The sequence below is a fragment of the Candoia aspera genome, chromosome 2 (assembly GCF_035149785.1).
Source record: "Candoia aspera isolate rCanAsp1 chromosome 2, rCanAsp1.hap2, whole genome shotgun sequence".
NCBI classification, from domain to species: Eukaryota; Metazoa; Chordata; class Lepidosauria; order Squamata; family Boidae; genus Candoia; species Candoia aspera.
The window spans coordinates 172,691,262-172,719,008 of record NC_086154.1 but is presented as its reverse complement, the minus strand read 5'-3'; the positions used below and the strand labels follow the sequence as shown (position 1 = coordinate 172,719,008).

The 27,747-nt window shown below is 39.5% G+C and overlaps 1 protein-coding gene across 1 annotated transcript in view; it reads left to right on the top strand.

Annotated features, from left to right (window-relative positions):
- The window catches only part of KCMF1 (potassium channel modulatory factor 1), a 54,151-nt gene extending 39,291 nt beyond the window's left edge, over positions 1-14,860 (top strand). Inside the window, exons 4-7 of the mRNA XM_063294894.1 lie at positions 6,648-6,749; positions 8,737-8,911; positions 9,232-9,514; positions 14,233-14,860. Of these exons, the coding sequence (XP_063150964.1) occupies positions 6,648-6,749; positions 8,737-8,911; positions 9,232-9,514; positions 14,233-14,494 (822 nt within the window). The 3' untranslated portion in view covers positions 14,495-14,860. The remainder of the gene's footprint in view (positions 1-6,647; positions 6,750-8,736; positions 8,912-9,231; positions 9,515-14,232) is intronic.
- The last annotated feature ends 12,887 nt before the right edge of the window (positions 14,861-27,747 follow it).

Here is a 27,747-nt window from a genome sequence, read left to right as displayed (position 1 = left end):
TTAGGACTACCTGTCTTCTGGTCATTTCCATGACCAGCTAATCTATGTCCCAGTTGTTGGGGGTATTTAGAAAGTTATCTTCTTGTTGTAACCCAAACATGCATTTAATGCGTCTGCATGAGTAAAGTGTTAGGATATTTCCAGTGTGGCTCAGTGTGTAGAGAATTACAGGAATCTGTTAAGGTGGTGGTGTTCCTATCTGCAGAGCTGCCACCGGAGAATGGCAGTGAGACATTTATGTTTTGGCCTTGATTCTGTTCTTTTTCTCCTACTGCTCATATCTACATGAAGGCATTGGGAACAGTTATCCAGGGATTTGGAGTACTGTGTCATCAGTATATTGATGGCACTGAACTCTATTTCTCCTTTCCATTTGAACCAGGAAAGGCTGTACAGATGCTTGCAAGTTGCCTGGAGGCAATGGTGGACCAGATAAGGGCAAGAAACCAGAACCTAGATAAGTCAGAAGTACTGTGTATAGGTAATTCTCAGAGCAGGGAATTTGGAAAGTCTCCTGTTAACAAGATAGTGCTCCTTCTGAAATAGCAGATACATAGCTTGCAAGCTCTGCTTGATTCAGGTCTATCATTAGAGGCAGAAATGGCCTGAATGGCAAGGAGGGCTTATGCCAAGCTTAGACTGGTACACCAGCTTCCACCCTATCCATATTGGGATTGCTTAGTCTCAGTAACACTTGCACTGATCATTTCTTGATTGGATTGCTGAAATACCCCAAAGTGCAGCTGGTATGGAAAACAGCTGCTCGGTTATTAAATTGGATGGCTAAAATGGCTCATAGGATATCAGCCCTGGGGGCACCACACTAGTGCTGCAGGGTCCAGTTTAGGGGCATGACATTATCAGGCCCTAAACAGCTTAAGATTCTGGCATTTAAAAAATAGCCTCCCACAGTGCCAGACTATCTATGCAGTAAGATCATTTTCATCGATGGGTTTGGCTCATGACATGGTGACCAGGAACAGGCCCTTCTCAACAGCAGCAGACCAGTCATGGAACTCTGTCGTGAGAGATGTACAACTTCATTTATTCTAGACCCAAGCAATTGGCTTCCCTTTTGTTTTTCTGGTTTTTTTAAAATTACCTTGATTTTAATTTTTGTATTCACTTTTTTTTAAGCACTGTGGTTTTATTATGATAGTGTTTTTTATTGTTCTCAGTACAGACATTAAATCAATACAATAAAAATGTTGAGCTTTCCATTTCTGTAATGCTATTACCTTTGAATATTTCCCTGATTCATTCTTTATTGTAAGAGCATTTTAGTAAAAAGGCAATGGCATAGCCTTAATGCTGCTTTTAAGGCCTGATTCTATCATGCATAGCGATTCTAAGGAGGGATTTTTCCCCTCTGAAATTTCTTTTTTTAACAGTATACCTGAGGTCTCTAATGCAAAGTCTGCATGCATGGCAGTTCCTACAGAGTCCCTTTGGAGGCACAGAGGCCATTCTCCCAATTTGATTGTTTTATCTATTTACTTTAAACCAGAAGGGTGGGCACATTGGAAGAGCCAACCATTTTCTCAGTACCTCTGAGGCCTGTATGAACCTAGAGAAATTCTTAAAAAATGAAAATGGAGAAATTAGTGTAGGCTAACGTTTTACTTTGTAATATGCCCTGGAAATAAAAATAAAAAGGTACACAATCAACACAGCAAAGCGGTACCAGTAACATTTTGTTTGGCTTAATAATGAATGGATATATAGAAACCTAAAATTAAAAAAGCAAACAAACCAGAACCATTAATGCTTAAAAAATACAAGTGCTTTTTTTGAGCCCCACCTCAGATTCATCTTTAATCTATTGGTTTATGCAGTTGCAGCTTTCAAGAGTTTTGCTTGACTCCACTCGGTGGCAGTAATGTTTCATAACTACTGAATGTTATAAAAATCTGCATGGTGATGTCAAAGAGTAATCATACCAAAACATCTAACCCAAGTGCTCTGTTCTCCTTCAAAATAGAAATTCACATACTTCTAAATTAATAGATCACAATGCAGCCCAATTGGAAATGGGCTCATTCCAGAAACTGTCAGAGGCAGCTGCCACATTTTCCTACAGCCATCTAGAATTCTCTGCAAAACCGACAGTTTGTTTATAAATGGTTACTGAGGTTTTTTCCCCCTCCTCTGTTCCAAACTTTAGTTCATTGATGCTTTAGCAAAGTCACTTCAGAAATCAGGAGGAGTGGCAATATAGCTAGATCCTTGCCTAAAAAATCAGAATAGGATAAAAGTTTATGTATCAGATTTGATGCATAGATTGGTAGTAAGATATATGACATATTTAGTCTTGCATGCATTAATTTTTAACCTTCCTTGCCCTCACACCCAATTACTTGTTTCTTAATTTAGCATCCCACCCCCCACCCCTGATCATTCAGACATGTGCAGTTTAAGCCTGTTTTTGTTAGAAGTATGAGTAGTCGTTGTGTTAGACTTCATCAAAATAAGAACAACACTGAAGTTAGTTTCCAGAGTCCTTTCATCAAGCATTCATTCTCCTGGAGAGTTTATGCAACTCTCTCAAATTGCATGCAAGTCACTAAATGAGGAACTCTGTTATTTTTGCCTAAAAGAGGATGATGTCACATCTAGCCAGTTTTTCTACTAGTTATGAATGGTCAGTTGTACCTCTATAGACCTACAATCAAAAAGCATATGAAGCAGCATTTTGCTGAAAGTGTGCAGGCCTGAGCCAGATCAGTAGTACTTTAATGGGAGTCTCGTGTGCCATGATGAGTTTATTAAAGCACGAGGAAATATGTGCATAATTAATAATGATACAGACTTATGAAATTTCATGTTGCATATCAGTCAGAGACAATATTGTTTTATTTAATCCTAAAATAAGTTGTAGCAGGATAGAGAAAAGGAGAGGCTTATAATAAATGGTGGGTATATATAACAATTTTACATACATACACACACACACACACACACACACACACATAAATGTAATGTATTCTAAACTTTTAGTACTGAAAGCTAATACACTGTGGTTAAGAGTGCCTTTAAAAACAGCTATCCAAAACTAATCACTAAATAATGTTATGTAATGAAACCTGTAAGATATGACTGGATATTCTTTGTATACTTACTTGGAAGTATGCCACTGAAACCAGCTGTGCTTCTGATTGCATAGATTCAACTTGAAAATACACTGAAGTTCAGTAAAGTATGTTCAGTCACATAAAATGCAGCCTTTTACCTTTTAATTAAAATTAAAAATGCAAACATTATTGCAGAACATGGCCTCTGTTTGGCTATTTTCCTCATTCTGAGCTTTTCTGTTTGCTAGACTGTCACAAAATTTAGTAAAAGGTGAAAGCCCAATTTAGTTTTTAATTCAATGACAGTTGCATGTTATAGCAAAAGACTTGCTGGGTACAATTGCCCTTTCTTTTGCTCCTTTTCAGAAGGTTTTTTTTTTTTACAGGCCAAGCAATTCCAGAAATCTCTTTGTGTCTGTGTCTTTTAATTCTAAAAGCATGGTTGAGGGGAGGATTTCTTTCTGTATGCCTAGAGGATAATTTTTTTTGTCAGAAGACAGAGAGGGAGAATATGCTGGCTGGCATGTCCCTTCTTGTTCCTTCCCATCATGAGCTGGATGTGTATATAAACTTTAGCATGGCTGTTGTTCAGAATCAAACTTCCAGTTAGTATATGGTGCAACACATGTTGTTCAATCTATTTTCTGATATAATGAGCATCTTAATATCTGCTTTCCTGTTGAGATGATCCAGACTGAACTTTCATAGGCTGGCGGCCTTGCATTCTTTGTATCAGAATTTCAGACTTGCACTGAGGGTTTTTTCCCCCTCATCTCTGAAAGTGTTCCAACTCATAACTTGAGCAGTCTTTCACAAACAGTCTTTGAAGCTTACTGAATGTAGTAAAGGTAAATGTAGACATTGATAAAGTATTGTTTTTAGGGAAGATTTTGTTATAGTAGGTAAAATATCTTGCCAAAGTATCAAAACATGTAATTACATTCCACTGTCTCCATAGGAAATGTAGACTTGCCCAGTCTGGATAGACTTTAGCTCCCAGAAGTCTCAGTCAATATGGCTGTTACTGAGAATGCTGGGAATGGAAGTCTACACATTTAGAGGGCACAAATGTTATGGAATATTGCTTTAAGTAGTTGGGCAGAGAATCAGATGATTCAGTACAGTTATATTTGCCTAGGGTAATAGGACATGGAGTCTATATTTGGCCTCTCAGAAGTAAAGATTTTAAAACTGTGTTTGGGAATCAGGAAAGAAACAACTGCTGATAGAACTGTGGTGTGAAGAAATTGTGACAGTCAATAGAAGCAGAACTCTATGTGTTCTGGTGATAGGTGGGAGAGGTATAATGGGTGAGAGGAAGGTTCAGGATAGCCACCCCATAATTGTTTGCAAGATTGATTTGCTAGTTACTATTACTGGAGAAATAGAGTTTTAGGAGTGCTGTTTTTTTTCAAATTTACTTACAGTTGTAATTGAAATTATTCAAGCCCCATTGCAAATCAGGTTGATTGTCAAAATGTACAGACTTTCAGCTGTTTGCAATGAACAAATCAAACAAAGCAATTGAAATAGCTCAACACAACGAATGCTTCAAGTGATGTCCCCAAAGTCAACTGAAAATGCAACTTCTCTAGCCTCAAAATTATTCAACTGCCTGAATAGAATCCATCACAACAGCACACTTACAGCACGCAAAACAGGTGTTGTCTCAAGCACATCTGATGCAACTAATCAAGGGCTTCATTAGTTGCACCAGGTGTGCTTGAGCTGGAACACATGAAATACCTGAAGTTGTACAGTTGCTAAATTCTGTGTTGCTGCAATGAAAATAAGACAAAGCCAGACAAAGAAATAACTCCCATTTTAAAAAGCACTTGTAAATTTGAAATATTTTAATTAATAAATTGTCAGGGGATATATATTCTTACTTTTATTTTATAATTCCTAATCTTCTTAGCTCACCCCACGAAGGTAACGTGTATTAATATAGTAAGAGCAGAGTGACTGCTATATTATGTGATACATCTTAGTAGTTTGTAGTATATTATTGTATTTCTTCGTTTTACTTTGCTTTTCTCCTTTTAAATTTTGCTCGTCATTGACCAAATAAATTTGATTTGATTTGAAATACCTGAGTGGCTAGGGGTTTGTTGAGTGTCACATTTGACTGCATGTTAGAAATACAGTATGGCTAAATCAAAAGAATGGACCAAAAAGTAAGAGAAGAGATCATTGCCCTTCACAAACAAGGAACAGGATACAAAAAGGTAGCAAAGGCACTGAATGTTCCTGAGACATGGTTGGAAGCATAGTTCGCAAGTTCAAAGTTAAAGGAACAGTGGTTACACTACCTGGACAGGGCAGAAAAAGGAAGCTGTCAATGGCTGCAACCAGATTTCTGAGAAGGCAGGTAGAGAGAAACCCTCGAGCGACTGCAGAAGACCTGCAGCAAGACTTGGTGGCAACAGGCACTGAGGTTTCAGTGAGCACAGTAAGGCGCTTACTAAACACAGAAGGTTCCCATGCCAGAACTCAAAAGATGTACACCACTACTGACCCAAAAGTATAAGAAAAGTCGACTCCAATATGCTCAAAATCATGTAAATAAGCCACAGAAGTTTTAGGATTCTGTTCTGTGGAGCGATGAAACAAAACTGGAACTTTTTGGCCTGATGGATCAGCGGTATGTCTGGAGGAAGAAGGATGAAACATGCGCTGAAAAGAACACTCTGCCTACAGTTAAGCATGGTGGTGGCTCGGTGATGCTCTGAGGCTGCTTAGCATCCTCTGGCACTGGAAACCTGCAGCGTGTGGACGGCAAGATGGATTCATTGAAGTATCAGGAAATCCTAGGAGAAAACGTCATGCCGTCTATAAGGAAGCTGAAGCTTGGGTGTCACTGGAGCTTCCAACAGGACAATGATCCCAAGCATACCTCAAATTCCACTAAGGCTTGGATGCAGAAGTAGTCCTGGAAGATTCTACAGTGGCCATCACAGTCACCTGACTTGAACCCCATAGAAAATCTCTGATGGGATTTGAAGAAGGCGGTTGCAGCACGCAAACCCAAGAATATTACTGAACTGGAGGCCATCACTCATGAGGAATGGGCTAAGATTCCCCAGGAATGCTGCCAGAAGCTGGTGTCTGGCTATGCATCTCGTTTGCAGCAGGTCATAACAGCAAAAGGGTGCTCTAGTAAGTACTGAAGATGCTTGCCATGAAGGGGTTGAATAATTTTGAGACTGGAGAAGTCATGATAAGTTGCATTTTCAGTTGACTTTGGGGACACCACTTGAAACATTCGTTGTGTTGATCTATTTCAATTGCTGTTGTTTGATTTGTTTATTTTATTTATTTATTTATCAATTTTTTATCAGTGCCCATCTCCCCCTCAAAGGAGGGACTCTGGGCGGTTTACAATAAAAATTTGTTCATTGCAAACAGCTGAAAGTCTGTACGTTTTGACAATCAACCTGATTTGCAATGGGGGTTGAATAATGTTGATTAGAACTGTAAGTCCTTTGTGCTCTTTAATATGGCAGCTTCTGCTAGAGATCTCTTGTTGTTGAAGACCATAATGCAGGTAGACTTTCTAAACTTTATCATTTTCAGATTTGTCCAATATGTGCAGCATTACCTGGAGGAGATCCCAATCATGTAACAGATGACTTCGCAGCTCATCTTACACTGGAACACAGAGCTCCTAGAGATTTAATATCCTTTCCTAAATCAAGAAGAAACATCAAAATAATTATTGTTGAACTTATTAAAGGAGTTAATTTTGAACTAAATTATTCTATTAACATATAGGCACTGACCAAGTGAACATGATTTGAGTTGCTGGATATGTCCAAGAAGCTGTGGTTGATCACTTTGTGTCAAATGGATCACTAATGGTTAGCCATAAAATAATAAATTTACTTTCTTACCCTTAAAGAAAGACTTTGAAACTTGTCACCAAAACAGGTGTGGTTAAAGCATTAGACTGGGATTGGAGAGTCGTATTAAAATCCCCAGTTTACCACATTGTTCCCTCGGTGACTTTTGGCAAGTCACTGCCTCTCAGCCCAACATTATTGTGGGAATTAGGAAGATTCCTAAGAGATCTATCTTGAACTTCTAGAAGAAAGATGGAATACAGGTAGTCCTCAAGTTACGATGGTAATTGGGACTAGAATTTCCATTGCTAAGCAAGGCAGTCATAAAGTGTAACGTCACGTTACTGTGTCGCTTAGCAGTGGCAATCCTGACACTCCCCATTGCCGTCATTACTCGAATTGGTTGTTAGCCAAGGATCCCCCCCATCCAAGACATTTTGGGCTTGGTCCCTCCCAGCCCCAAGCCTCAATAAGATAAAGGACTGCCTCCTCTTCAACTCCCCCCACCCACCTATCTCCCCCCGCCCCCAATCTCTGCCCTTTTGGCCACCCTGCACCCTGCCTTGCAGGGTGGCAAGCAGCTCCTGACCCACAGCGCAAAGCCACAGCACCCCAGAAAGCCCCAGCCACGCCAGCGTCATGGTGCAAAGCCACAGTGCCCTGAGAAGCCCCAACAGCACAGCACAAAGCCTCAGCTGCCCCAGCCCAGTCCCAGCTGCAGTCGCCCTCACCACCCTGCACTCCGAGGCCCCTGCCACCCTGCACTCCACCACCCCAGCTGACCTTCACCATCTTCTTGCTCCCACTGCCTACAAGGCATGCCTGGCCTGGCCCTTCGCAAGGCAGCTGCTGGCCATGTGAGGCCATCTTACCCAGGTCTTATGAGGAAACCGCCATGTGCAATCCTGGAAAGAAAGCCTCGTACAGCCAGCAGCTGCCTCGCAAAGGGCCAGACTGGGCATGCTTTGTGAGCAGCAGGAGCAAGAAGATGGCAAAGGTCAGCTGGGGCGGCAGGGGTCACAGAGTGCAGGGGGTCAAAAGGGGATAGATGGGGAAATAGGTGGGGGGGAGTTGATGTAACTTTGAACGAGTGCTCAAGAAATGGTCATAAGTCGAGAAATACCTGTATACGTGTACTACTACATTCCTATTTGAAGTATTGTTCCTAGGGAGCTGTTCAGGTGAATAGTTTCCAATAAGTGGTGTTGCAGTTTAGTTATAATTATCTAAACTAGGTGTACTATAATAAATGTCTATTGTTAACATGCTCTTGGTACAGGAAACAACAACGATCTGACTGCTGTGGTTTAATTTACTGAATATTGTTTAAGCACACAAAGCAATTGTTTAATCGAGAGATCTTCAGATAAAGATGCCTAGTTGTTCAACTGTAAGGATAATTTTATGGCTTTGTTGTTAATGAATGTTCCTTGGTCGCACTTCAAGGTATTTAAGAGCACAGTACAGCAGAATGTCACCCCCAAACTTTAATTTGTATGTGATGTTATCATGATGTAAGTAGGGCTATTTTATATGGGCCATGGAAGTCAAGTCATTGGCCATGGAACGCTTGATGTATTATAAACATAAAGGTGGGGCTCTGTTTGATCTGCTATTTCATTAGAATTATTTATCGCATAGGTCTGCCTTAGTCTGAGGATCCGTCTAATTGTATAACTGTAAATTAAAAATGAATCTATGAAATAACATTTAAATAGGTTTCCTTCTGATCTTTACAGTACTTTGGGCAGGGGGGGAAGCATGAAGGTTTTCTTTGCTTGCAACTCGGTGTGTTGACACTTTTTCTTTAACTCACTGGTGACGATGAATCCAGCGGTGTTCGGCATGTACGTAGAATGTTTCACCCAGGTCGAGGATTGGGTGGCCCTCGCGCACGTAGATCAAACATGCACTTTACTAGCAGTTCCACTGGTGGATTTTCATCATCACAGAGTTCGTATTCTCCAAGCAATAGAGAAGCCATGGATCCTATAGCTGGTAAGGGTTATGATTGTTTGCATATTACCTTTTTCTTGCATATTGGCATGTTTTGAAACAAGCAAAACTGTTTTCTAATAAACCAAGGATATTAGTGATACGGTGTTACTGCACCTTGTGGAACAGTCGTATTCAATATTGTTCGTTAAAATTATTAGTTACTAAGAGGGCCCATGTCTTGAAGATTATCAGTATTTAGGACTGTTTTATACGTTAGTAGTAAAATCAAAAGTTAATGGAAAGGTGTTTTCTGGGTACTGGCCAAGGCCTTGATTTTTTTATAGTAGATTTTAGGCTCTTTTCCCTTTTTTTGTTGGCAGAGCTTTTATCTCAGCTGTCTGGTGTAAGGCGTTCTGCAGGGGGACAGCTCAATTCCTCTGGTCCTTCCGCGTCTCAGTTACAGCAGCTGCAGATGCAGCTGCAGTTAGAAAGACAACATGCACAGGCAGCAAGGCAACAACTGGAGACAGCACGCAATGCAACAAGGCGCACGAATACTAGCAGTGTCACCACCACAGTTACACAATCTACAGCAACAACCAACACGTCAAATGCAGAAAATAATCAGCAGGCTATCCAGAACTCTCAATTTCTCCTTACAAGGTAATGTATTCTAGAGAAATGGTCATTATTCTTTTTGATTCTGTTTTGCTCCATGCATTCAGAGCTGCTTTTGCAGTTTGTATATTGTAATATTGGGTATCCTTTCCCCCAGAAACTTGCTTTTTGTTCGGCATGGAACTAGCTAACATGGAGAGAGTGCTTTTCCTGTTACTATTTGTATGTGATAGAGAGAGAGCGCGTGCTTATATTCCAGAGAGCAGCAAATGGCTTAAACTATAATGTAACACTAGAGGCTGAACATATGTCTTGAGAATTACTGAGCAGTCTGAAGGCTATTTTACATGAAAGGTTTGGCAGTTGTGTGAAGCTGCGCTTTGAATTTCATTCAGCTTGGTTTTGTGGGTGTGTAGTTGTTATTGATCAAAATATACCAAATAAGCCCACACACAAACACGTATGAATGCTTTATATTGTGGAGATACTATTACAAGTGCAAAATACGAATCATTTGTTTACTGTAGCATGTTTTTTTAAGAATTGGTATATTCATTGATCTGTATCAGTGTCAACTTATAGTAAATTTTGCGGTTGTATTGTGTATTATTTTTTTTAAAATCTAGAAAATCTAAGAAAAAACAGTTATCTGCCCCTTACTTCTCACTTTCTAAATTTGGGGATCAATGTAAGAGAAAGAGAAACACGTGTGCACACACACACACACAGAGTTTTACAGCCTTTTGTAATATGAATGGAAGCATCTAAAACAACTTTAAAGAGTAAACTTCTGTGGATTAGAGTAAATTTCAACATGTACACATGCATATGTGTGTGTGTGTAGAAAAAATTGTAAGTAGAGTCAAATGATAATAAAATTTAAAAAATAGCATGTGACAACTATTTTATATACAACAGCAATAATCAGAATGATACAGGCATTACCTGTATGGGATGCATCATACTCTGCAGCAAATCTATATGTGAATTACTGTCCCTTATCTATTTGGACAGCAACTTTACAGGATTTAAGAACAGCATCAAGGGCCCAGATGCTACCACCTGTTAGCAATACTTGTGTTTTATGGAGGGAAACAGACCAGTCTCAGTGACAAGTATGAAGAATCAAATGTAATATCACGAATTTCATAATACAGAAACAAGTAGGAAAATATTTCATTTTTAAACATTTCTACTATTAATCTGAAAATTGGTATTTTTCACAAACCTATCATCTTAAATTTGCAAGTAGAGCTATTGGGCCTCAACCCACAGATAATCTGATACTGTGGCAGTACTTTAAGTATTGTGGTCCTAAATTATTTAAGATTTTATACACTTATGTTGACATACTGAATGGAATCTGGTGTTATCAGTATCAGGACATACTCTGCCTAATTCCTACAAGCTACTTGTCTGCTTTGTCTGGCTTTAATTGAAACTCAGCCCTCCAGTTCTGACTAAATAAATAAATGCAGAAGATACTGTATTATTTACTACATCTGATCTGGAATTTACATGGATGACTTTACTCTCACAGTACTTCGACTATTTTGATAAGATGGACATGCTCCTAGATTTAAGCAGTCTCCCTCCACTTGTAAAGGTTCTGCAAAGGATACCTTTGGATGTTGGAGAAGTAAACTTTGCCAACAAATAACGGAAATTATTACGTGCTTCATTTTGTGCCCAATCATATTTGTTGTAACGTTTATATCACTTATGCTAGATATTTACTAAAATATCTTAAGCTCCCTCCAAATCCAAAGGGATTCCATATAGTATAACAGCAACAGATGCTCAGAAGCAGTTGTGTTGGTGGCCCCTCTTAGCTTTCTTGGGCCTCAATAGAATCTCTGGCCACATCATCTGGAAAATCTCCAGAGTATTCAGGAATGTCTTAAGATTTCCTGAGTGTCTGGGTCAGATTATCCTAATGGATCTACTCACTCTATAGGATTTAGGCTCAATCAACTTAAATCTCACTAGGGAATGATCTGTCAGTGAAGATGGAGTATGTCACTTTACCCTCTCCTGCCACCAGCATCACACTCCCAATCTATTCTGCCATCTAAACCAAGTCAAAATGTGATCTGTAATTCTTGTTGGGCTCGTATATATGAAAACAGTCCCATGATGGTCACAATAGTAATGAAGTCTGAGACTTTAATAAGAAACAAGATGCTTGTTCTTTTTAATGGTCATCTGTGCTTTCACACACATGGGTTTGCTCCATGCAGAGAATTTTGGGAAACTATTTAAGCTGAGCTTCTTGGCAGGACACTCTTGCCCTCCTCATGTATATTTAGACAATCCTTGGCTTTGCTAAATTCCTTCAGTTCCTAGATTTCCACTGCTGCTACATGCAGTGAAGGAAGGGGTATCTGCAGTCGTGTAGGAGGATGGGTTCTGTGAATATAGAGATGATCAGTGGAAGAGCTACAGTTAAAGGAATGTGGTCTGTTGTTATCCATTATCAAACTTATGGTAGCTTTGTATAGCTTTAGGAGGAGGGCAGATTGCCATTGTGTTAAAATGATAGCAAAACTATAAGCATCTGCTCTGACTTGGATATCTAGCTGATAATGTTTCACAAACATGGAAGGTGTGGACAAGCCAGCAACTCTACATATGTTGAGAAGAAGCACTCCTCAAGGAAATGCAGTCAGAAGTTGCTGTAGCTCTGGTGAAGTGACCATGAACAGCTGATGGAGCAGGTAAGTTTGTCAGCTGATAACAAAATAGTGCAAGAAGACAATAATTGGAAAGGGGCAGGTAAGACATTCCTAAGAAGTAGCTTTAGAATTTTTTTTTTAACTTTAATGTTTCACTAGCTAGAGCAGAGAGAGATCAACCATGTTCAGAGGCAACTGGAATTAATACTGGTTAAAGAAAATGTCTCAGAATTGAAGATGATGACCTTGCTGACAAGAGAGTGGTGCAGACTTCCAATACTGATTGCAGTTTTGATATTTCAAGAGCTGCAATCTTAGAGGCCAAGTGTCGGCCAATTTGAATCACTAGATTATTTGACTAGAAATGTTGTAGTCTTAGTGCATGCTCCCAAAGAGAAGCTCTCAATTGGGACGATTGATTTCAGAATGTCTGGAAGGTAAGAGGCATACATTGTTGACAGTTTGGACAAATATTTGCTTTGTTTCCCTCTCCAAGACACAATAAACAGTGGGAATGGCCATCTGTAGAGGAGAGTTTATCTTGTATTTTGGAAAGAATGGATGAGAGTTAAGTGTTTTTTTCTAAGTGAGCACACATGCTGAGAAAAATGGAAACACTAAGATAGGAGAATGAAAGAAAGTATATAAATGGAAATAAAAATAAATGAAAACAAGCTTATTTGGAGTCAAAAGGAAGAGAGGACACCTCTCTTAATTGGTGCCATAGCAGCAGTTAGAAAGGATCTAATGGAGTTTAGCCAAGTGCAGGGTGCAGAGCAAGAAGGAAGCAGCATTTTCACCAAAAGCTCAGCTGGGGAACATTCCAGGATGATGGTTTGTGCAGGCACAAACCCATGAGTGATGCACAGAGACCACGAAGAATAACCATTCAGGCTCAAAGTAATAGAATCAGACTTTTCAATAAACTTCAGTTAACCCCCACTATACATTTTGGATTTAATCTGAATGATCCTGATACTTTTCTTCTACAAGGTGTGTGTGTGTGTTTGTCTTTGTGTCACAATGAATGCTAGCTGTGAAGGCTTGTATACTCTTTAAGGTGTGTGAGCCTCTTTCTTTGTATTATTATTTTTCACATTCCCGCAAGGAGCCTCTGATGTACACATTCATGGTGGGATGTCTTTAGCCCCACAATAGCCAGCCCATGAGTTAGGTTGGATTGAGCAGGAATGATTCACCTAAACTAAAGTATGCAGGGAGTTCCATGCTTAAGCTGGAACTTGAATCTTTGTTTCTACAGTGTAAGTCCAGTATCTCCCCACTGTGCTCATTATCTCTTGTTTTTCGGGATGCAAGACGATTTACAAGTTTTAATTGTATTTTCTTACGTTCTGCAATTAAAAACATGCAGTTGAACATTTCTTAAGTACTACATGTAGTCTGGAATTAATATATATGCAGAACATTTTTAAAAAGCAAACCATAAGCATCTCCATAAGAAAGGAGTTGCAGAGATAGGGGGCCAGCAATGAGAAAGCCTTATCCTGCCCAACAGCCTGAAAGGTTAGAGTTCCAGTTCATCTCAGGTCATAGAAAGATAGCCTTCTTCAAACAGAAGAAGACCAAAATAAATACCTTGAATTCACCTTGGAAGGAAAAAGCCAAGGAAATGTAAGCAGAGTACTGAAAGTGCAAGGGGCAAGGAGTGCGCCCCCCCCCCCAAAGAATACATCTTCTCCAGATCTCCCTCAACTCCTGGCACCACAACTGTTGAGCAGTAATCATCTTACAGGATCAGACGTAGCATCTCTGGGTGTTAGACATAAGCAGCAACTAACTTGGTTACTGTTGCTCCCTTTCCTTTGTAGAAATAATATGCAAGAGAGGCCTGGAGATAAACCTTGGATTTGTTTTTTGTTCCAGACTCCATCCCCCTTAATTTATTCAAAAGACTCGTATGGCTGTCCATCTTAAAACCGCAACTCTGGGTGGCTCCTTGAGTTACACGTGCAAATGTGAAACTTCCACAATTCTAACACCGCCGGAGGCTTCCATGGGGTTTTAGAATTACTAGTCCTACCTACACGTGATCCTTTTCAGCTATATCCTGTTCCATTTCTTATACAGGTTGAATGATCCCAAGATGTCTGAAGTAGAGCGTCAGTCAATGGAGAGTGAGCGGGCTGACCGCAGCCTGTTTGTTCAGGAGCTCCTACTGTCCACTTTGATGCGGGAAGAAAGCTCATCCTCTGATGAGGATGAACGTGGGGAGGTTGCCGATTTTGGTGCTATGGGCTGTGTAGATATTATGCCTTTAGATGTTGCTTTAGAAAACCTAAATTTAAAAGAGAGTAATAAAGGAAATGAGCCTCCTCCACCTCCTCTTTGATGACATCCCACTTCGCAGACAATGTCCTCTGTGCTGTATTTGCCAATGAAAGTGGACAACAACTATCTTGGGTTTGTTTTGGTGATTGTAATTTCAGGTCTGTCACTCTTGTTACATTGTGTACATTCAAAGGAAAAGAGAAAAAGATATATATGATAATCATTTCCACTTAAAATAATTTTTACTTCTAGCAGGTAAATGTAGGTTTCAGTGCAGAGGGGAATCCTCTGTGCTCTGTACTTTTGACATGCAAAAGGCTCTCCTAATACTTCACATTCAAACTGAAGAGGAAAAAAAACCGAAATCTCTAATGAAGCTGCTGTGTGTATTTATGAATATTAATGAATAAAAACTGCTTGGATGGTTTACCTTTACTGCATGAGGTTTTTTGCAGCGTGCATGAGTTTTAGTGACCTTGTCATTTAAAAACACTTTTAAATACAAGGAGTAAAACTGCAAACAACTCCCTCCCCCAAAGCTTTCCTATTATTCAAAGGTTACAAGACGAAGACGTTAGTGCTCATTTAGTGACGTGTGACCATCAAGTAGCTTTTGAATAATGTATATTGGAACCACCTTTTTTCGTGTGCTGTTGGCACATCATGCAAGCTCTGCAGTGGGACCGCTTGTTGTTTTTCAGGGTGTGGCATTTTGCTCGGTGTGTCCCTTAGCGTTGCCCTCTTTAACCACCAAACTTACGTATGGAATAAATCAGCCTCGTTTTTATGCATCGCTGGGAGACACAAAAGTAAGACCACTGCCAAGCTTGGCAACAGGAACTTTTGTGTACCCTACAATCAGCATACTTGTTCAGCTTTGTTTAAAGGTTTTTTTTTCCTTCTTTTTATGGTTGTTTTTTAAAAAAAATTCAAACTGTTAACCCATGTTTTATTCAGGTGTAGATGGTTCATTTATTCACTGTCTTAAAGTAAAAGTTAACCTGGATGATGATGTCTTCGTTTTAAAACATTCACACTCTTGGTCATATGCTTAGTTATTTATGTATTTGCTTCCTAGTTGCAGAGACTTGTCAGTATCAGGAGAGCTTGAGATGATTCCCAGACTTTTGTCAGTATATTGCAACTGCATTCTTAATGCTAATTCCAGCACCTTTTAATTTATTATTTCTTCATTTTTTTTCTGGCATAAAACCTTTTTTTAAAAAGCCTTTTAATGGAATCATGCCACCTACATGCCTATACTATTAATCCTGTATGTATAAAATGTACAGTGTTTTGTGCATAGACTTTCATAATAGCCCCAAGGCAGGGACAGGTGGGGGTATTGTGGTTTGGGGGGTGGAGGGTGGGATGGTGAGAAAGGGAATGTAAAGTTAGACAATAAAGACAAAATTGCACACCGCTTTTGGTTAAATCTAAACTAGGCTTAGACCACAATCATGTTTCTGCCTGGTTCTCTCCCTTCACCCCTCTTTTGCCTGTATATTCTTCCACTTCTGCCACGTTACAAGCTTTTTAGAATAAAAAATCCAGATTCAAATAGCAGGATAGAATCTTGACATGGATGCTACTCTAAAATGGTAAAATCTATTGACAGCTGTCAATTTTGACTCCAATTATTTCTTTATAAAATACAGTACTAGATTGGTTTTTCTCTTTACTCTTTGAAACTGAATGTTCTAAGGGGGGAATGCTATAGCGGCCCTCTGGTTAACTTGGGTGTTTAACCCAGTAGGGTTTTTTTTTTTTAAAAATATGTTGAGGATTTTAAAAACCAGTTTTCAAGCTGTAGTCTTTTCAAACACACCTGCACATTACAGTAAGACCCACAGTTCAATAAAGCATTTTCAAGACTGTTTGTTCAGTTGATTCTTTGATGTTGCTGTGTTATCAAAACAAATTGATTCTAGGCAGGTCTCTGCAGTGATGCTTTAATGAGGCTCACACTGGAGAACTTCTTGGTGCTCTTGCTGGCTCGCTCTGAACACACACCTTCATTTCAAACCTTGGTTACAGATTGGAAAATACATAATTAAAAAAGATGGTACACAATTTGTTGAGGCTGGCTTGCTGACCATGGAGGAGTGGTGTTTTTTACCACAAATGCTTCATTATTTCTTTAGTCACTAGATAACACTGAAACTAGGATGCTACATGAACACCATATGCTCATTTAAAGTGTTTCTAAGTTGTAGGAGCTTAAATGGTCAGGAGGTTTCAGTGTTTAGGGGCTTTTATTTCATAAAATTTTGTAAATAAGTTAGTATCCTGTTTTGGAATGCAGTCAAAATCAGTTTCTTAAAAAGAGTGAAATGGCAATAAAAGCCTCACCAAAGTAGCGTAACATTGGGTCTTGCTTATTGGGAAATCTTGGAATACCAAGCAAAAGCCTTAAGTGTCAACCCCAGGTAACTCTCCCTGAGGAGGGTTTCAGAAATGCGGAGCTATACTTAAAGCCATCAGTCAGTATTGTCTAACTTCAAATCATGAATGGGCTGATTCATGACACTGATGGTGTTTACTCTAAAATTAACTGGATGCTCTTCTGATTTGAATTGGCTCAGAGCCATTCAACAAATTCTAGAGAGTTACAAGGCACAAAAGATCCTACTGACTTTATCAGGTTATTAGTGGTTTTTTTTTAATTGTAGCTTGCCATGCAGAAATTGGGCAAGTAAAATTCTCATATTGGAAAGATGTGAAAAAGCTCAGCTGCTCACTTTTAATTAACAGGAACTCATTGAGTTTAACACATCCTTAGGTTATACACTGGGTCTGTGGTTGGTTCTATTGTCTATTACCACCATGAATGGCACCTATTTTTGACAGTTCTGTACAATACTGTCTGATGCCTCATTTCAGACTGATCTGATATTTGACAGTTAAAATATTTAACCAACTTAAAATTTTACACAAAGCAAGGTTGTCATAATTACTATGACTTTTCACAGTTTAGATATACATACTATTTTCTGCTTAAAAGTACAGCTTTTTGCTTTTACCTGTATAAGGGAAGCCTTAGGACTCTGGGTTACTTTTTAAAATAGATTTTATTTACAAAATGGTTCAGAAATGTTGCTATTCTGCATAAGAGAAAATCTAGTAATGCAAGTTAAAAGACCTTTTTTTTTTTAATCTTCATTTAATGCAAGTAATAATTTCCTCTTTTGGCAGCTTCTATTTTGATCTTATTGGCCCAAGAGAGATTATATGTGAATTAAGCTCCTTGCACATGGTGGGTTTCAACAGGATTCAGTTACAACCAAACACAAGTTTTTGTTTTGTTCTCCCCAGCAGCAGCAGCAGCAGCAGCATCCTACAAAAGCAACATCTGTCTAGCCTTGGATGACTTCTATGTATGGAAAGCAGAGAAAAATCTTACCTATACTTTGTGATTGTATAGTGCTGTCTCAAATAATTTAGATCAAATGCTTTTGAAGATGTAAATTGGGAGCATGTTACCTACCACATTAGTTTTGCATCTCTGAAATTCCATTAAGATTGCTTATTTGTTACATTTATGCCCTGCCTTTCATTCAAGAGTGCAAACTGGTGTATATAGCCCTTTCTGCTATTGTCCCCCATGGTGTCAACCCTGTGAGGTAGAGTAACTGGCCCTAAGTCAACCATTACAAAGCAATATGAATAAAACATGGTGTTGCCATAGGTAATGTAGAAGAGTGCACCGACCATTTACAAAGATAAGGCCATTTAGTTTTTCATAATAATTTTATGTATTTGCCATCCATATTTGGCAAGGCAATTTCAAATAGAATGAATTTAGTAAGAAAATGGGTTTTGCATTGTTCTTTAGAACTTTGCCTACTATGGAAAATATTTTCTAATTTCATACTGGCTTCAGGTTGGTAGTTTGCCTTGTTTGCTCTTATCTGTGCTTTTCAGTTAGGAGTACATAACACTATTGTAAACATGTTCAAATCTTAATTCTTCATTTCTGTCCTACACTGCCTTTCAAATAGCTTCTCTCTTGTGATGAGGATAGTGGCTTCACATCTTGTACACAAGGAACAGATAATCTGAATCCATTTGGACATCTTTAAGGGTAGGATTAAGCCTCCGAAGTTACAAGCCTGTGCCATGAAACAAAGGAAATTTCCGGTTAAGGACCATTCTTTGTATAACGCACCAGTGATGTACAGCAAAGAGTAGGTGTAGCCAGAACATAAGGTTACTATTTATTTTTATTTAAATTTCTCCCTTTTTTCACATTAAAGCTTAAAATTTGGCAGCACTTTGAACTGAAATCGGAGGCATACTGGCAACTACTACATTTCACAGAGCAGAGTTGTCACATGTGCTGAATGACAGGAACCCATCCCACACCACTGCATTTTGCACCAGCTGAAGCTTCCAAATACACTTCAAAGGCAGCCCTATGTAGAGCGTGTTTCAGAAGTCTAATTGGGGGGTGACCAAGGCATGAGTGACTAAGCAGGGCCTCCTGGTCCAGGAATCAGTGCAATTGGTGCACAGCATGTAGCTGTGCAACCCCATCCAGAACTTGATGGAAGGTCCCCAGAGCCAGGGGTCCTAAAACCCAGAACCACTGTTTTGCTTGGGTTGAGTTAAAGCCTGTTGTTCCCCATCAGGCTCCCCACGGCCTCTTGACACTGAGATGAGACCTCCATGGCATCAAACAGCCCAGTGTGGAGACATAAAGCTATCATCTGCATACTGACAATACCTCTCCCTGAATTGACAGATCATCTCACCCAGCGGCTTCATGTTGATCGAGCTGGGTGAAAGAGTACCAAGCTTTGTACTCCACAAAGCAGGGGCTGTGGGCTAGGCATGCCTCCCCTATTGATACTGACTGGAACTAGGCCTGGAGGAAGGAAGAGAACCAGCACAACATAGCACCACCCACCCCCAACGCTGGTCCAGAAGGATACCATGATTGATGGTATCAAAAGCAGCTAAGGGTCAGCAAGAGCAAGGACAGATGTACCACCCACCAGAGGTCACCCAGGAGTACAGTCAGTGCTTTCTCATTCCCATATCCAAGCCTGAATCCTGACTGAGGGCCAAAGAATTCACTTCCTGCATTGTCAGGTGTCCAGCTTTTTTGGAACAAATGCTTTTAGACAAGCATTTTAAGCCTGACATGGATTTTGCACTGGTAATTTCACAACTTGATAAGATGGGAATGAACAGTTAAATCAGAATTTAGTTTTGTAAATTATGTGCGGCCACCATAAACATTTTAAAACTCCCGCATATTTGGCAATCGGATTAAACCTGTATATGGTGGGTTGTGTGAATCAGCTCTGCTTCAATTCAGATTGGAAATTTGAAGATCTGTTTTGAGATTAAAATTCAAGGTTTAATGGCAACCTGGTTAAAATTGCTCTTGAGATTCAAGATTTGATTTCAAAAGTTTTATCCATAGGCTGTAATAGGGAAAAAAAAATCCAAAAACCTAAAGGTGCTGAATGTGATGAAAATAACCTTTAGCGCTACATTTCAGCTGGATAATTTCAAGGGTGTTTCTAGCCCTCCCCCCAAATTAAAATAACCCCATATATTTTTTAGGGCATCAATAGGAGAGATGAAGAAAGGACAGCATAACAGCCTCCAAATTGTCTTGCAAAGAGCCCATTTGATGGGTGTAGGCGGCCTAATATAACTCACCGGCCTTGAGAGTGCCTAGTTGAAGAGGTGCTGCTGGGAAAACATGACCTCTTCTGGACAAGACGGAAAATTCATTCACCCCTCCCAGGTGGAGCAGTTTTGCTGCCTCTGCTTATTAGGTTTTCTAGGCTTCTGTCATAGCTGGTTGGCACGTTTGGCCCCCTTGTCACTGCCAGGAATTGGCTATGTCTCTGTCACCATATTCAGTGTTAGGAGAGGCAAAGAAGCAGGGTGAAACAATGAGATATATTATCAGAGATAGGCAGGCTACAGAGCAACGCTTTTGTCATCTTGGGACCCACTCCTGAAAAGATTGAGCCAGTTCTTCTGTCAGCTTTGCACCCATTCATTGTGAGATTTCAACTTGCCCTAACTGCAGGACATAATGGTAGGGCCAGCCTTGTGGCCATACTGCCTAGAGCCACACAGCTCTCAATGCCTTGGCAGGATCAGCATGGAAGCATTCTGTTCCATTAACAGAAGAGAGCAAATGCTTACAGCAGGCCACTTTGAAGGTAGCCGAGAAAGCAAGTGAAGCCCAAAGCTTTGCCACCCCAAAAGAGTGCATCGCTGGCTTCCTTCCAACACTTACCACACCAAGACTTCCACTCCCTGCCATTATAGTAGCTGGGGAGTCCTAGGAATGTTATGAACATACCTGCACCAAACTGATTAGAAATCCTAGGGAATATAAAGACCCAGTATTCACTGTCACTCATTTCTTTGCTCCTCCCTGAAAGGAGAGTTTCTTTGTGATTTTCTTTAAAGAAATCTGCTATAATACCTACAAGAGCCCCTGTAAGTAGGCTTTGAGTTCCTGTACATACGTTCTGAGGGTTTTTATTAAGTACAACAGCAGCCTTTAATGTGGATCCAAGAACAACTTCTGATACAAATACACAGGATAGCATATTTGATAGTGCTGGACTTAACCAAAGCAAACTGGAATTCAAATTCCGTACTGGAAATTAAGCTGTTCTGGACAACTGGCTGTCTTATCTTCCTCAGAGAACTCTTCTAAAGAAAAATAGGAAAGGGTCTTTAGAAGACTGCTAGTTGTGACGTAATAAATGGTCTCCTATAATAAAAAGCACCACACATTTTATAGAAGCCTTTATTTACAACTTGTTTAACAACTGTACACTGGTTTTGTAGCCTTGGAAGCATCTTCCGGACCGAGAGGAAACATCCCAACCCTCTCCCCCCAAAAGATACCTGAACTTATAACCATTATTATCTTGTTTATCTACATACAGATAGGTTTTAAAATCACTACAATGGCAGTATGGTGAGAAATCATAGTTTGGGGAAATTAATATCTAGTAATCCTGGAAATGTATTCTTACAGAAAAAAAATACATATCATTGGCAATGTGACAAACAAGTAATTTTGGTAGCTCAGGACAGTCAAACAAGTTGTTATTGAAACACATGGTAACGGATATGTTGAACACATGCTTAGGATCTCAGAAAGTGGCAGCTGCATCATAATAATGATAAAGAAAGCTCAAATCATTATAAGTAGACAATGTTGCCTAATGGAGGTTAAAAGCAAAATTTATATTCTTTTCCCTTATCTGGTAGTCTAAAATAAACATTTTTGTAGGCGAAAGAAAACACAAAAATTTAGGCATGATACAAAAATGCTCCCAACCCCAAGCACAAATTTTAAGATCAGGCCAAAACACCAAGCAACTCACCAAACAACTATAAAGCAAGTCCTTCCAAGGAGCTAATACAGTACAGACAAGAATATGTAGGGGAGCCAAGATAGCAGGATATATTGTTTTGTAAGTGGAGGTATCTGAATAAGGAAGGCCACTCTATTGTGAGACAATGGTAATTTCATTTTCATGGCACTGCTACCAAAACAGCTCAGAAGACTGACAATGTTGAAAGCCAGATTTCCAGAACTGACTTCTCAATTGTCAGGTCCAGCCAAGCATCTTTTCCTAGTATCATCTACAGTACATACCTGCAACAACTCAAGTTATTCCAGCGGTATACTTTCTTAAGTGTCGTATATCACAGCCCTCCAAATGAATCCACACAATCATGAATTGACTCGCCTCTACAGTCTGAAGTTGCAGGAGGACAAACATTCCATTTTGGCCTCACTTTCCCACACCAGCCCCTTTCTGTTGAGCCACTGCTGCAGTACTGCCTCAGTCTGGTTGGTAGATAAGGCTAGCCAGAGCTACCCATACTACTCAGAATTGGTTTTACTCCTCCTTACCTATGACTCTGAATGACAATCTAGGATACAATCAATTTATCTAAAATAGTAAGGGACTGGAACTGCCAATGATCTCTCTTCAGCCATGCTCCAAGCCACCCATTCTAAGTTTCGCATCTCTACACCTTTCCCTCTGCAGATGGAAGGACCATATCAAGTTTCACAACAGCAACACTCTCCTATTTAAACCACTCAATACTAAGCACTCCTTCATATTCACTTGAATATGTAGGTAGATAATTTCTTATGGCTTAAAAACAGAAGCCAGCAGCTGAGGGACTCAAGGACAAATCCTACCTCCTGAATAGCTTCAACTGAGAACCATTATGTTGATCAAATTGTAAACCTGTAAACCTGCAATGAGGCTTAATGGGAGTGAGGCTAGCTTACCACCTTCCATCTCCTCAAAGCAGTTCTTCCAAAAAAACTGACCAACTCTTTAAAAAGCTTCATCTCCACCAGTGAGATGGTAAACTTAACAGCAGTGACACAAACATAATCACTAAACAATATTCCCCCAGGTTTTCTCCCATAGTGCCGCATTCCCTACGTCTGCCTCAATATAAAGGGAAATCTACAGCAGAACAAGCAGATACTTACAAGAGTGTGAAAAAGCAGCTTTAAATTTTTTAAAGGCAGCACAATGCATTCCAACTGTCAACGCAGTCTACACAAGTAACAGCAATATTTCATAACATAAAGAAAGACACATTAGTGCAATCCAAAGGGAAGTTAACACAGAAGGACAGATCTCGGGATAAATACAGTCAACCCAAAGAACAATCAAAGAAAGTTCTATCACATAACACTGAAATGCAGGAAAGGCACACTTTTTTAAAATGTTCCTTCTCTCTAGATTCCTTTCCAGAGCTGCTTGTGCATGTATAAATGGACAGAAAAAAGGAAGGGTACAAGTCTGCTGAGGGAGATGCATAAAAAGGAAAAAAGGATTTATGTGTATTAAGACAGTATGCAGCCTCAGTACATACAATATTGCATATATTGAGAGACAAGGCTTGAATTTTAAATTAAAAGCTGGAAGGGAACAGGCAACCCTTCCTATCCATTTTCTCCAACAACAACAAAATTGTTCTGGTATATATAGTACTGAACATTAGTGCACTTTTAAAATCATACCAGTAAATAAAGGTGCATTTATAAAACATATTTAAGTTTAAATGTGTCTATTGCAAGAGGTTTGTATGTTAATACTGTACTGTTAAAAGGAAGAACGGTAGTGGGCAAATAGCAGTGCCAATGAATGCTAATGTGTTGTGTGCTGTAGGAGCTTGGCTATCTACCCAACATCTTTTTTTTCTAGAGCTTCAATGTCTTGCTAGGTAGGAAAGTGGGAAATGATGTGGTTATGTCTCTATATAATTCCCTTTGCAAATAAATTCCAATCTTCAAAAAACAGATGCCCAGAAATGCAAATGATATGCTATTTGATATTAACTAATGAAAAATTCAGCTAACTTAGGCAGACTGGAAAAAAGGGAAGGAATGTATGGAACAGCCCTTATTTTCTAAGCAATTTAGCAAATACAAGTTTTAGGAGGATCGTTACTAAATAGCTGGCTTTAGATGATGAAATATAAATTAATAATATCAGTGATTGCACCAAGATGTGAGGATGGATATCTTTGCAAAAAGAGTCTACAGAATTTATTTGCCCTCAGAAAATCCACAATGGTGTGATCATTTGGGCATTATCTGTACTAGACAGTATATCAAAAGACAAAAAGAAAGGACATTCTATCTAGCACTTCCCTGTCTGGTTGCATATATGAACTCATAGAGGTGACTTTATCAAAGTCTGTCAGCATATAAAAACCTGGCTTTTTAATATGTCAAAAATAATATAAAACAGTAGAACATTAGAAATAATTAAATCACTTTGCGCAAAAACTTCACACAGCTTCTCTCATGTTATGCCTCTTACAGGTTTGATGTTAACTAAATCTGCTTTTCCCTGATTGCACACAGTTCTCTAACTGCCCAAATAAATGTTTTCTGAAAATCCAGCTCAAACTGAGCAATTATTTGAGAAAAAAATAATGTTGAACTATGTAGGTATATTTTCATGCACGAAAATAGTTCATCTTGAATTATATTCCAACTTCAGACTTTCAGAATCTAAAACTGAAAGTCTAAATAGTCTTCTAGCCAGAAGGCAGCTTCAGACTTCAACAGCTGTACAAGAGGCCAGGACTAGCATGTAGATGGCCTGAAGCTCATGGTAGGGTAAAGACTGTCTGTAACCTTTATGCAAAATCAGGTTGAAATAGTCCTAGCTAAGGAGAAATGCCTCCCACTGCTTCTGTAAAACAAGAATAATGGAGCTGAGTATCCCATTTACTTGTCAACTTTCTTAATACTGAAGCAGCAGCATACAGTCTTTCCACCCATGTAAATTCAGCTGAATTATATATGGCAAAGAATTCTTATCAGACATTACTTCCCCAGATACATGGCCAATGTTCGTTGTGCTCATAACCCAATAAAAGTATGTCCCTCCAATGTATTTTAATGGCTAGAGTAGAGAGGGTTTTTTTCAACCTGATAAGCCTACCCTAAAGATACATTCGAGAATGCAATAGGAAATATTGAATATTTGGTATGCTAGCAAGTTACCAGCATTCATTTCCCAAATTTCCTTAAGTTTCTAATATCTAATTTGAATTAAGATTTAATTGATATTTAATACATTAAAGATCATAATTAATAGGAAAAAAAATACAACAAAGAGATATATCTATCCATGTCCTGTTTAGGAGACATACAGGCATGAAAGAAAAAAAATGAAAAAAAGGCCTGATTATACATTCTAGAAACAATGGTGTAACAAAATAGAATCCAACCTTTAACACAAGTCTATCAGAGATTTTTTGAAACTCTTAAAAAAACATTGTAAATGGGAAGTGGTATAAGAAATGTTTCAAATAAAAAAATGAATGTGTAGACTAGTTTGAATATCCTACATGATTTTTTCTTTAAATTACCTTCACCAGAAAGCCTGCATATGGCAACAAGTCACACTGATCCTGAATTCAACAAAGTCAACCATACCTGACCCCTCCAGAAATTAAGGATACTTATTTAGCTACAACTAATGTCCCACTCTTCAGCAAAGGATCATTACCTTGTCGTAGTGCTGGAGCTTGAGCACCTCAATGATGCCATGAGATAAACCGTGAACGGCCACCCAAGACGGGAAGGTCATGACAGAGAGGTCAGACTAAATGCGATCCTTGGAGAAGGTAATGGCAACCCACCCCAGTATTCTTGCCGTGAAAACTAAATGGATCAGTACAACCAGAGATATGTCGGTATACCATTGGAAGATGAGACCCCCAGGTCGGAAGATGGTCAAAATGCTACTGGGGAGGAACAGAGGATGAGTTCAACTAGCCCCAGACGTGATGACGCAGCTAGTTCAAAGCCGAAAGGACAGCTAGCAGCCGACGGTGCTGGTGGTGAACAGCGAATCCGATGTTCTAAGGATCAACACACCATTGGAACCTGGAATGTAAGATCTATGAGCCAGGGCAAATTGGATGTGGTTATTGGTGAGATGTCAAGATTAAAGATAGACATTTTGGGCATCAGTGAACTGAAATGGACTGGAATGGGCCACTCCACATCAAATGACCATCAGATCTACTACTGTGGACAAGAGGACCACAGAAGAAATGGAGTAGCCTTCATAATTAATAGTAAAGTGGCTAAAGCAGTGCTTGGATACAATCCAAAAAATGATAGAATGATCTCAATTCAAATTCAGGGCAAGCCATCTAGCATCACAGTGATCCAAATATACGCCCCAACCACAGATGCTGAAGAAGCTGAAGTAGAGCAGTTCTATGAGGATCTGCAGCACCTACTGGACAACACGCCTAAAAGAGATGTTATTTTCATCACGGGAGACTGGAATGCTAAGGTGGGCAGTCAAATGACACCTGGAATTACAGGTAAGCATGGCCTGGGAGAACAAAATGAAGCAGGACATAGGCTGATAGAATTTTGCCAAGACAACTCACTCTGCATAACAAACACTCTCTTCCAACAACCTAAGAGACGGCTTTACACATGGACTTCACCAGATGGACAACACTGAAATCAGATTGACTACATCCTTTGCAGCCAAAGGTGGCGGACATCTATACAGTCGGTAAAAACAAGACCCGGAGCTGACTGTAGTTCAGATCCCGAACTTCTTCTTGCACAATTTAGGATCAGACTAAAGAGATTAGGGAAGACCCACAGATCAGTTAGATATGAGCTCACTAATATTCCTAAGGAATATGCAGTGGAGGTGAAGAATAGATTTAAGGGACTGGACTTAGTAGATAGGGTTCCGGAAGAACTACGGACAGAAGTTCGCAACATTGTTCAGGAGGCGGCAACAAAATACATCCCAAAGAAAGAGAAAACCAAGAAGGCAAAATGGATTGGAAAAAATCAACTTATATCCCCATACCAAAAAAGGGAAACACTAAAGAATGTTCAAACTATCGAACAGTGGCACTCATTTCACATGCCAGGAAGGTAATGCTCAAGATCCTGCAAGGTAGACTTCAGCAATTCATGGAGCGAGAATTGCCAGATGTACAAACTGGGTTTAGAAAAGGCAGAGGAACTAGGGACCAACTTGCCAATATCTGCTGGATAATGGAAAAAGCCAGGGAGTTTCAGAAAAACATCTATTTCTGTTTTATTGACTATTCTAAAGCCTTTGACTGCGTGGACCACAACAAATTGTGGCAAGGTCTTAGTGGTATGGGGATACCAAGTCATCTTGTCTGCCTCCTGAAGAATATGTATAACGACCAAATAGCAACAGTAAGAACTGACCACGGAACAACAGACTGGTTTAAGATTGGGAAAGGAGTACGGCAGGGCTGTATACTCTCACCCTACCTATTCAACTTGTATGCAGAACACATCATGCGACAAGCTGGGCTTGAGGAATCCAAGGCTGGAGTTAAAATCGCTGGAGGAAACATTAACAATCTCAGATATGCAGATGATACCACTTTGATGGCTGAAAGCGAAGAGGAACTGAGGAGCCTTATGATGAAGGTGAAAGAAGAAAGTGCAAAAGCTGGCTTGCAGCTAAACCTCAAAAAAACCAAGATTATGGCAACCAGCTTGATTGATAGCTGGCAAATAGAGGGAGGAAATGTAGAAGCAGTGAAAGACTTTGTATTCCTAGTGCAAAGATTACTGCAGATGCTGACTGCAGTCAGGAAATCAGAAGACGCTTAATCCTTGGGAGAAGAGCAATGACAAATCTTGATAAAATAGTTAAGAGCAGAGACATCACACTGACAACAAAAGTCCGCCTAGTTAAAGCAATGGTGTTCCCCATAGTAACATATGGCTACGAGAGCTGGACCATAAGG